At 36.0% G+C, this 11161-nt stretch overlaps 1 protein-coding gene across 4 annotated transcripts in view; it reads left to right on the forward strand.

Annotated features, from left to right (window-relative positions):
• ITGB1 (integrin subunit beta 1) overlaps nucleotides 1-5686 on the forward strand; it is a 46319-nt gene extending 40633 nt beyond the window's left edge. For all 4 annotated transcript variants that reach the window (XM_082739766.1, XM_082739764.1, XM_082739767.1 and 1 more), the window contains one exon: nucleotides 4460-5686. In XM_082739766.1, the coding sequence (XP_082595892.1) occupies nucleotides 4460-4525 (66 nt within the window). In that variant the 3' untranslated portion in view covers nucleotides 4526-5686. The remainder of the gene's footprint in view (nucleotides 1-4459) is intronic.
• Nucleotides 5687-11161: the final 5475 nt, after the last annotated feature.

Consider the following 11161-nt stretch of genomic DNA (forward strand, 5'->3'; position numbering starts at 1 on the left):
AACTTCTTAAAAAAAAAAAACAAGACTTTAAAGAGAAAGTCCCATTTACAGTTTTAAATAAAAATTTAGTTGAAAATTCAAAGTTGTAATAAGGCTTGCTTTTCCTATTCACTGAGCTAGGGTCATCTGTTTTGGTGAATGTACATTTTACATGAATGACAAATTTATTATTTTTTCTTTTGTTTTATTATTTTATTTTATAAAATATTATTAAATATTATTAAAATTTTATTTTATTTTATTTATTATTTTTTATTTTCTTTTAGTGGTCAGGATTTCCTTATATCTGAATTTTCATGAAATGCTTCTAGCATATTTTGATACAATTATGTAAGTCCCCAAAACTGATTTAAAAGGTTATAATAAGAACAGATTCTCCTGGTTGGTGATTCAGAATTCCTCTTTGCTTTCCCAAGGACATTTTTTAAAAATTTCACATATTAGAAAATGGAGACACAGAAGGGTTAGGTAACTTGACCAGGCTCACACAAGACTAGTTAGTGGAAGAGCTCAGAATCAGACCCAGGCAGTTTGGACTCCAGGGTCTGTGTTCTTACCCACTACAATGTACTAGCAGCAGTCACTCACCTTCAGGAGACTCTGTTACCTGGTAAGAAGAGGTAGATCATTCTTTATAGAGAATTTCAGCTTTTTAACGTTTGTAGTAACTTAGAGTAACATTGTAATATTAATGCATTGGACAAACATTGTAACAGACATACCACTTAATGACACTTTTTTTGCTTATTTACTGAGAGTATACTTTAAATACAGGATTGCTCAGTGTTTTTAAGACTGTTGGAAACCATTACTTGTCAGATTTTTCTTTTATTTCTAAGCAGATTTTAAGACTTATTCAATGGCAAAATTAAATTTGATGGCAGAAGATTACTATCACATTCATATATGGGCAGGCTGGTACATTTTTGTAGTAGTCTAGACTTGGTGTGTTCTCTTTCCTTAATCCTTTCCATGAAGTATTTTTAGAAGGAAACAGATTTGCTCAATTTTCTTCTTTCTTTCCTATCCCCCTTCCCTCCTTCCTTTTTTTTTTTTTTGGTAGGTCAAATATTGACAATTCTATATGGTTACGTCTCAAATGAGTTAAATTTCTGTGTATTCTATTAAAAGGTGTAATTTCTACCTTTACTACACATGAAATTGTACACTGAAGGAAATTAATCAATAATAGTGAAACTTAAGGTTTATATCATTAATTTTGGCAAAAATTACTTCTTCAGCCAACATAAGCCTTTTGGATAACTCAAGACGTAAAAGTTTCATTAAAATTTTATTATTCATTATTGAAATCCAGTAAATTAATGGCTACAGGTTATTCTGAGATGTTTTCTCACAAAAAATTAAAGTAGAAATAAACAATAGAAATTAATGTGCATTAAGAAATGAAAATAAATTTTGATTGTGAAACACTTTTCTGATATGGGATCAGCATTTACTAATCAATGAATTATGTCGTTAACAAATTTCAGGTAATGAACAGACATTGTAATTACTTTATGTCGTAAGACTATTATGTAGGTAAAGTCAAATTTATTAACTTTATAATTTTAAAGTGGATTAAAAAATTGTCTATCCTCCTTGCTGTTATGCAAATTTAAATGCAGCTTCCTAATCTCTCACAGTTGTGTGTTGTCTATCTAGTATGTTATCTTATAATCCGTAATGATTCTGTAGCCACTCCTCTCAGTCATTCCAGTATAAACATAAAGATGACATTTTACTGAGTGCAGAAAACTTCACTGCTGAATATAAGCCTTTTCTCTTGATTTAAATATGCTTTTAATTTTTTTTTTTTTCAAGATAGGGGTGGGGTTGCACTCTGAACGATGGAAACTAATCTGGTTTACTTTAGTTTACCTCCATTTAAAAATGATGCCTAACACATAGTTTAATTTTACCTCTAACCTTGCATGTTAAACTTTTGTTTGGATGTAATAATAAGTATATAAACATTTGTGTATATGAAAAGGCACTTTTCTCCAAAGGTAAGTTTCTGCCTTTTGTACTTTGGACTCATCAGTAATTTGGGTGTTTTTTTGTTTTGTTTTGTTTTCTGGGTTTTTTTATTTTGGGTTTTTTTTTTGTTGTTGTTTGGTTTGGTTTATATATGAGTTTACCCCCCTTACAATTCTTAAGTAGGAAATATTTGATCTAATGTATTGTTTTAAAGAAAAATCGTGATTTGTTTTTGTCAGTATATTTGGAAGAATCTAGTTTTAGCATCATGGAAATAGAATGGAAATAGTTTAACTTATTTGTACTATATAACTTGCTAAGAATGTAGTTGCCAGGATCCAGTTTCCTGTCTCCGTTATGAAGTGTCAGTTGTAATGTCTGTATAATAATGTATTAGCTTCAGTTGGATAAGAGATAAGAAGTTGATATCCTCCTGTATTTTTTTAATCATCCAGATTATATAATGTTTGTCTCTGAGGGATCCTGATTTCCATGCTTCTGAAATGACTGGTCAAGTTGTATATTGTGGGGTGGGATTGGGGTTGGACTAAAATATAGTGTCCTGTCTTAATAGGAATTCAGACTAACTGCTGAGCTGAAGTGGTAGTGGTTTATTTGATGTGTTTCAGGACCACCCAACTTTACACGCTATACTTTCCTCAATGATTTCCTATCTGTGCAATAAAATTCAGTCTTTTCAGGGTGGCCTACAGGACCTTTAGGATTTGGCACTGTCCTTCTCTCTTGTCTCTTCTCCCTTGCTGACACCTCAGGACATACACTTACACGCACACTGTTAAAAACTTCTAAACTCTATGTATTTCTACACAAATGTGACATTTTTTCCCCTAGACCTTGACTTTGCCTATGAACTTCGATTTTCCTTGTGTTTCTATTTATCTTTTAATATTTTATCTATAATCGATTTCTCTGAAAATACCTTTAATCTTCTCTAAGTCCCTTTTTTCTTTTACTGCTCCCATATTGTGTACGTAGTTGTATTTTGTACTGTATCAAAGTGCCTTAACTTATTTGCATGTGTGTCATCCACCAGATTGTACCCTAGTAGAGGGCAAAAATTGCAGCAATAAAAGCCGTATCCAAATATAATCTGCAGTGAAGTATAAATAAATTTTAAAAGCAAAAATCACTATTTAGATGCTTTCTACAAATATTTTTAAAAGTCACCACAAATGGCTCTATGGTACAATACAAAACCAAACAGCATTTCAAAGTCTTAATTTTTACCTAAAAATTAATACCTTAAGTTTTTATTTAACATTTATTGATTTGTGCTCACTGTAATTTCCTCTGATAGAGGATTATGGCCATACTTCTCAGTTGGCTTTTAAGGATAGGAGAAAGAAACTGCTATAGTAGATATTGAAATGTATCACTCTTAGCATAAGGGTTTTGTAAGGGTTTTGTTCTTTTTGGTTTTTGTTTTTGTTTTTTAAGAAAATGGTAGTGTGGGAGTGTATGTTGTTTGCCTGCTGAAAACATCAGTGCCTGCATATTTTTGGATCTTGGAAGAGCTCTTGTATTGATGGCTTGGAGTCATTCGCTGGGCTTGATTTCAGTACTCTTTAACACAATTTAGTATTGCAATAAAGATAAAACATTTTACCAGTGTGATACCGAAGGTTAACAATTATTTCATGAAGAATGGTATTATTTGTGTTAACATTTTAAGCAAATTTGGCAATGTGACAACTTGTGGAGGCACAGGACCCTCAGCAATCCTGTGACAGACAGCCTTGTCGCAGGACTGTCTCTATCAGTAAGTTCTGTGGTGGAAGAGCCTCAGGAGAACGCTTCCCTCACGGAGATGACAGTACAGGATTCCCAGGAATTATCAAGAACCTTCTTACCCACAATGAAGGGTTAAGAATCAGGCAATTAATGGCAGAGGGGTTAATTCTTCTTTAAGACAGGCATTCAAAACTATAGTTGAGAGGAGAGAAGCCTTAATAAATAGCACATTCTCTGCCATGGAGGACATTCTTAATCCTGCTGTGTAGAAGGACTCTGGAATGAAATGATGCCAGATTACAGGGTCACCTTTTCACTTCAAGAGCCAAGCTTTCAGGTTTCATTTCTGTGTAAACTTTTATGAATGCCTTTTTATTTTTTTTTTTTAAGATTTTTATTTATTTGTTAGAGGGAGAGAGAGAGAGAGCACGAGCACAGGCAGGTGGAGTTGTAGGCAGAGGCAGAGGGAGAAGCAGGCTCCCTGCCAAGCAAGGAGCCCGATGTGGGACTCGATCCCAGGACGCTGGGATCATGACCTGAGCCAAAGGCAGCCGCTTAACCAACTGAGCCATCTAGGCGTCCCATGAATGCCTTTTTAAAAATTGAGTGTGATATCTGGACAGATAAGAATGGAAAGAATGTCCAAAAATGACCATTCACTTTCAATATTGTTTAATAATACTACACGATTTTAGTAAACCGATTGTTTTTCTTACTTTTTTTTTTTTAGGGTGAAAATCCGATTTATAAGAGTGCCGTGACAACTGTTGTCAATCCAAAGTACGAGGGCAAATGAGCGTGACCTGTGCAGACTGACGACACTGAGTGCAGAGTGGTAATTTTCACAGTCACAGTGAGGTAGCTTTAGGGCAGTAGCACTATGATTTCTCTCATGTGCAGTTTTTGGAAATGTACAATATGTATAATTTAAAAAGGTTTTTATTATTTTGAAAATAATGTTATAACCAATGCCAGGGACTGACAAAAAAACTTGAGACACGATGCTTATCCTCCTCAGCGAAGGTCACTTTGTGCCTTTTTGATCTTTTCCTCCTGGACTGTTGAAATCAGGCTCTTACTGGGGATTAAGTGATATTGCTAGAGTGATTGAAAGGACAGTAGTTAAAGTAACGAGTATGCTGAGAGTTTCCATTAATCAAGTATTAAAATTGATTTTTAGCTTTACAGATATGTCAGGTTTTAGTTTTACAGAATCCAAAGTAAATGTCCGACGTAGCTAGTTTAGAATTGTTTTAAATTTGTTACTTTGCTCTTTGCCTAGTAGACAAGACTGATAACATATCTGAAAGACTGAGCATATTGGGAATTACTGGTGTAAAATAGTTGAAATATTTGATCTACAGAGGCCACGGGAGAAAGAGAGTTAGGAAGGGAAAACATAGCTTTAAAACCTGTGTGCCATTTTAAGAGTTACTTAGTCTTGGTAACTCGTTGCCTTTACTTTAGGAAGTCAAGCCTTGGATAAAAGTAATGGGAAATTTTCTGCAAAAAAGTCCTTAATTTAGCATCATTTACATAATGGCCTTAATTTACAAAATATTTGCTGAATTGAGGACCTTTGGGTGAATTTATTTTATTCATTGTATTTCTTTTAAAGCCTGGTGCTTTTTATCACCTCACCTCTTCTAATCATTTAATGTATTTGTTTGCAATTTGGGGGTTAGACTTTTTTTTTTTTACCAGTACTTTTTCTTTGACATTTCAGCTGTAAATTTGCCTTTTTAATGAACATGTGAAGTCCTCAGTCCTCACTTACTCACGTCCCCCCTTCGGCCCACGCTGTAACAGACCACTGTATATTTCCTTCTCACCATTTGCCTGTTTTGTTTCATCCTAGTCACATTCTTGTGTTAAGTGCCTTTTAATTTTAACAGTTCACTTTTTACATGCTGTTTACTGAAGTTATTTATTAAATAAATATGCCTAAAATATGTAAGTTGGATGTTTTGCTGTTTTGTCAGTTTCTGTGCATGACATTTTTATAGCTTAGACTGACAAAAAGTATTTCTGGTTAATGGATATTTCACTTAAGATAAAATATATTTCTTAAAAAAAGAAAAGATGTGCCATCGACACAAGGAAAGTGGTGTGATCAAAGAGATTTTTCAGACTGTCTCTGGGCTCTTTAAATAATAGTGGTTAAATCCTCAGCCCTCTCCGGGCCACTCGCTCCCTGCTCCCTGCACCCTGTGGTGGGAGATGGCTTTCATCCCTGCATCAAGCAGGATTAACTCTGTGAGTATCTTAGAACTGGTAACTAGAAGCTGGAAATTGTTGTTTAAGATCTAGACAGGATTGTTACTTTTCTTCCTTTTTTTTTTTTTAATATTTATTTATTTATTTAAGGGGAGAGGAAGAAAGAGTAGAGCAAGAGGGGCAGAGGGGGAGAGAGTCTCAAGCAGACTCCTGGCCAAGCCCAGGGCTCAATCCCACAAGTCAGTTCACGACCTGAGTTGAAACCAAGAGTGGAGCCCTCAACTGACAGCACTATAGGTGTCCCTGTTACTTTTCTGATAAGGAAATTTTATTTTCATTTGGTTTTGGTTTATTGGTGAGAAAGTATGTACACCTATAAAACATACTTGTGTAAAGTATATTAGAAGACATAATCCTTCCTAGAGCATACAACAAGTGTCAGAAACATTTGGGGGAGGACTGTGTTCAGACTTTCAACTTCACATTTGCGGCATCCTCCCGTTTCTAAAAACTGGTGTCCGTTTGTACTTATTCCACTTAATTGTATTTCCTAGCTTAGACTAAACCATTTTTAATATTATAGGAACAAAGGCACTGTTGTATACATACATGGTTTTTTTTCCTGACATATATGTCCTTGAGGCTGAAATATGGTGAATTTTCAGGTTTTATATTATAACTTACAAAGATGAAAATTCTTTTATTTGGAAGCTGGTGGAACTGTATAGAGTTTATTTCTCATACTGACTGTAAGAGCATTGACATTTGAATAATTTTAGGTTGTAAAACTTGTAATTCCAAAATACAATTTCAAGAGATGGGAAATTAGCTTTGATTGAAGTCACATAGAACTTTCTCACTGAAATATTTATTTTCCTAGTGACAGTATATTTTGACCTCCAATGAAACATTTTCTAAAAAATAAGTACCCTGAAATAAAAAAATAGTTAAAAGTTTTTTGTTTTTATTCAAACTCTGTTATGAAAATTTACAAAATGTATCATTAATGAATGCTTTGGTGAGTGTCAAATGTCAGTAGTGGCATTTGTTGCAGAGATGCCCAGATAAAACCTAGAGTCACAGGAAAGGATCATCATACTACTTTAAAAAGTCGCGATGGTCAACTTTTTAAACCTGAAATTGGCCCTTTTTCCTTCTGTTGCTACTAGAATTTGAGGGACAACCTTGACTGGAGGCCATTTGTCTTTTGTTTATTGCCGGTCTCCTTGAAGCCTTGGATGTTTCTGACCTAATGTACTCAAAGGAGTTCGGAGACAGTATCTTCAGGACCCTTTTTGAGCCCATGAGACTGGGTCTTTAGAATCTCTCGTGTTTTAGGATTCTTCTGAGAATCAAAGTGGCTTTTGACTGATCAGACTGATCAGTAGGAGCAGATTTAGGGGCTGGATTAGATCAAGATTGAAGAGCCCATTAAGCCTCTACCACTGTAAGGATGACCTGTCTTCTCAACTAGAACCTCTGAGGCACAAAAATGCTAGGATGATGCATGAAAATACTCCCTTAAGCCTGTGATAAAGACAATGCTTATGTTCATTTCCTTCCGTAATACCTCTAAGTGTTCATTGGGTTTATCCTCTGTGAATTTTTTTCTTTTTTTTTTCCTTTTTTTTTTTTTTTTTTTAATTTATTTGACAGACAGAGATCCCAAGTAGGCAGAGAGGCAGGCAGAGAGAGAGGAAGGAAAGCAGGCTCCCTGCTGAGCAGAGAGCCCGATGCAGGGCTCGATCCCAGGACTCTGGGATCATGACCTAAGCCGAAAGCAGAGGCTTTAACCCACTGAGCCACCCAGGCGCCCCTCTTCTCTGAATTTTTAAAGGGTATAGAGTTCCCATAAAAGGTTACTAGTGATATTTCATATAATTTTATTGGATTTTTTATTTACTCCAGGTTTATTATTGAGACTAATTCTAAAGTAGACTGGTATAGTAAGCAGAGTTAATTATGAATCACTGAGTGAAAACACTATTCAGAATATTTAAATTCCATTATTTAACCCACCTTTATTGTAATAATTTATAGAAGACAAAGTTGCCTTCATTTTATGTGTAGTATTTGATATGTTCCTGAATTTACTTAGAGGTAGCAATGTTATATTAATATTGCTTGCTGATCAAGATTATTCCTGGGAGATAATCAGCATCCAGGTCTCCTTAAATAGCTAAGTGACCTCTCAGCAACCATTTAAAATGTACTGTCTCAGTGTCCCCATTTCAACTCCACTTTCAGATCCTCGAGCTTTTCTACATGTCCCTTGTACTTTATGTTTCTGTCTTATCCCTAGATTTACTAGGTCTCCGCCTCACACCATGTACAAAAACTATCTCACAATGGATCAGTAATCTAGGAGCTAAAGCCATAAAACTCTTAGAGGAAAACATGGTAATTCTTCATGATCTTGGATTTATCTATGTATTCTTAGACATGACACAAAAGCATGAGCAACAGAAGAAAAAATATGATTTGGAGTTCATCAGCATTGGAAACTTTTGTTCATTAAAGGATGTTATCAAGAAAGTGACAAGGGGCATCTGGCTCACTCAGTTGGAAGAGCATCCAACCCTTGATCTCAGGGTTGTGAATTCAAGTTGGATGTGGAGTCTACTTATAAAAAAAGTAATAAGAACAGGAGAAAGTATTTGTAAATCACATATCTGATAAAGGGTGAATATATAAAGAGTTACAACTCAACAGAAAGACAACCAAATTAAAGATGATGGACAAAGGACTTGAATAAACATTTCTCCAAAGAAGAAACAAATGGTCAATAATCACACGAAAAGATGTACGACAGAGAAATGCAAATTAAAACCACTGTTAAATATCACATCACACCGACTCGGATGGCAATAATTTTAAAAAGTGGAGAGGAGAAGGGAGTTGAGGGAAATTGGAAGGGGAGGCGAACCATGAGAGACTATGGGCTCTGAAAAGCAATCTGAGGGTTTTGAAGGGGCGGGGGTTGGGAGGTTGGGGGAACCAGGTGGTGGGTATTAGAGAGGGCACGGATTGCATGGAGCACTGGGTGTGGTGCAAAAACAATGAATACTGTTACGCTGAAAAGAAATTAAAAATTAAAAAAAAAAAAAGTGGAAAACAGCAAGTGTTGGTTGAGGATGTGGAAAATTTTAGAAAACTTGTGTGCTTTGCTGGGAGGAATGTAAAATAGTGCAACAGCTTTGGGAAATAGATTGGCAGTTTCTGAAAAAGCTAAACCTAAAATTACCATAGGACCCAGCAATTCTAGTTTAGTAGAAGAATTGAAAGCAGTCACTCAGATGCTTGTGTGCCAGTATTCGCTGCAGCAGCATTTATAACGGCCAAAAGGCAGAAACAATCCAAGTGGTTTTGCTAATAGCTAAACAACCAGATAAGGAGTTAGGTTGCCCCCACCCATGAAGATCCCTCTTGCAGAAAGCCCTGGGCAACCTAGATAACTGTTCAGGGAACCCCACCTTGACCTTCCTGAGCCACAGCTCGCCACTCTGGTGCTTTAGATTGGCCAATAAAGAGCAGATGCAGAAAACATGAGACCCTAATGATGGCAGGGACCCATCTCGCTGTGCTTTGTCTCTCTTTACCCTACCTCGCTGTGTGACCCTTAGGCATTTCATGTACCCACTGAGAACTGTGAGTAAGAAATCTTGTTTTTTCAAGTTCCCTGATGATTTCTTCCTTATATGTATCCTGCCCTCATAGTAAGAACCACAATGGTCCATCCAGCCACAACATTGGCCCTGGTGGGGGACATGTCTGGGAGCTCACGAGGAGTTCTATGGGGCTGGACATGTGCCTTGGGCATTCCTAGCCCAGAGTGTCAATATCAACAGGTTGGGGCCCACCCAACAAAGAACCAGACCAGTGTTTAATCCAGGGCTTAGCCACTAAATCCTTGGATTTAGTGAAGCAAGAGCCTTCTGGGTAGCCTACACAAGGCTTTTGGGATTAAGGAGGTTTTCCAGTCTGGTAGGAATAGTCATCATTCCTGGCTATTTGCAAGCTTCTGACCATTTAGGGTAGATAATTTTCCTCAACCTTAGGTCATTTCCTCATGCAAACATAGTTGCCAGTGTTCTCAATACTTACGGGGACCCTCAGCAGGGGTTCTTCCTTTCACTCTGCCCTGCATCTTCTACCCTGCTTGCTGTCCTTGGACTCCCTGGAGCTGAGGTTGCTAAACTGTGCCTTGGTGCACCTTCCCTGAGTCCTGTCCTGGCAAGGCTTTAAAGACTGTAACTTGGGATGATTCTAGAGATCATTTCCATTTCCCATCTCTCAGGGTTGTCCCAAGTGCTGAAAACTGTCTCATTTGATTTGTTTTAAATCTGGTATCTTGGCTTGGAACAGAATTATTGGGAAGATGAAATTAAAAATTTTTTGAGGTCTAAATTATTAACTTTTATGAAGTTAAAAATTTTATGAAGTCAGTTTATTAACATAAAATTATAAATCAAGAGATTTATGCCTACTTGAAAACAAAACAAAAATAAAAGGCTTTTTTCTATGTTTTACTTTACTTTTTTGGGTTTTTTAATATTTATGAGTTGGAATTTATTTTTTGGAATTTAAATTTTTGATTTTTTTTTGCATATGTACATTGGTATTTCCAGCACTAGTTGTTGAAAAATTCATTTTTCATTTAATTGCCTTTGCATTTTTACAGAAAAATCAATTGAACAAGTATGTGAGGATGCATTTCTTGATTTTGCATTCTGCTCTTACAATCTGTTTCTGCTTTTTCATCAATACCACATTTCTTTATTACTGCATATATTACAGTAAAACCTAAAACCAGATAAAGTGTATCCTATAATTCTTTTTCAAAATCAGTATGTTTTTCCAGTTCCTTTGCCATTGCATGTAAATACATCTGCTTGAAAATTTCTACAAAAATCATTACTTTTTTTTTAAAGATTTTTATTTGACAGAGATTTTATTTGACAAATAGGCAGAGAGGCAGGTGGGGTGGGGGTGAGCAGTCTCCCTGCTGAGCAGAGAGCCTGATGTGGGGCTCAATCCTGGGACCCTGAGATCATGACCTGAGCCGAAGACCCTGAGCCACCCAGGTGCCCCATTTACATGGTTTTACATGTGATGGCTAGATCTATAGATCAGTCTTAACAACTTTGAGTCTTTTTTTTTTTTTTTTCATGGTCATTATCTCTCTACCCATTAACATCATCGTGGATTTCTTTTA

The sequence above is a fragment of the Mustela nivalis genome (assembly GCF_964662115.1).
Source record: "Mustela nivalis genome assembly, chromosome: 7".
In the NCBI taxonomy this organism is placed as follows: domain Eukaryota; kingdom Metazoa; phylum Chordata; class Mammalia; order Carnivora; family Mustelidae; genus Mustela; species Mustela nivalis.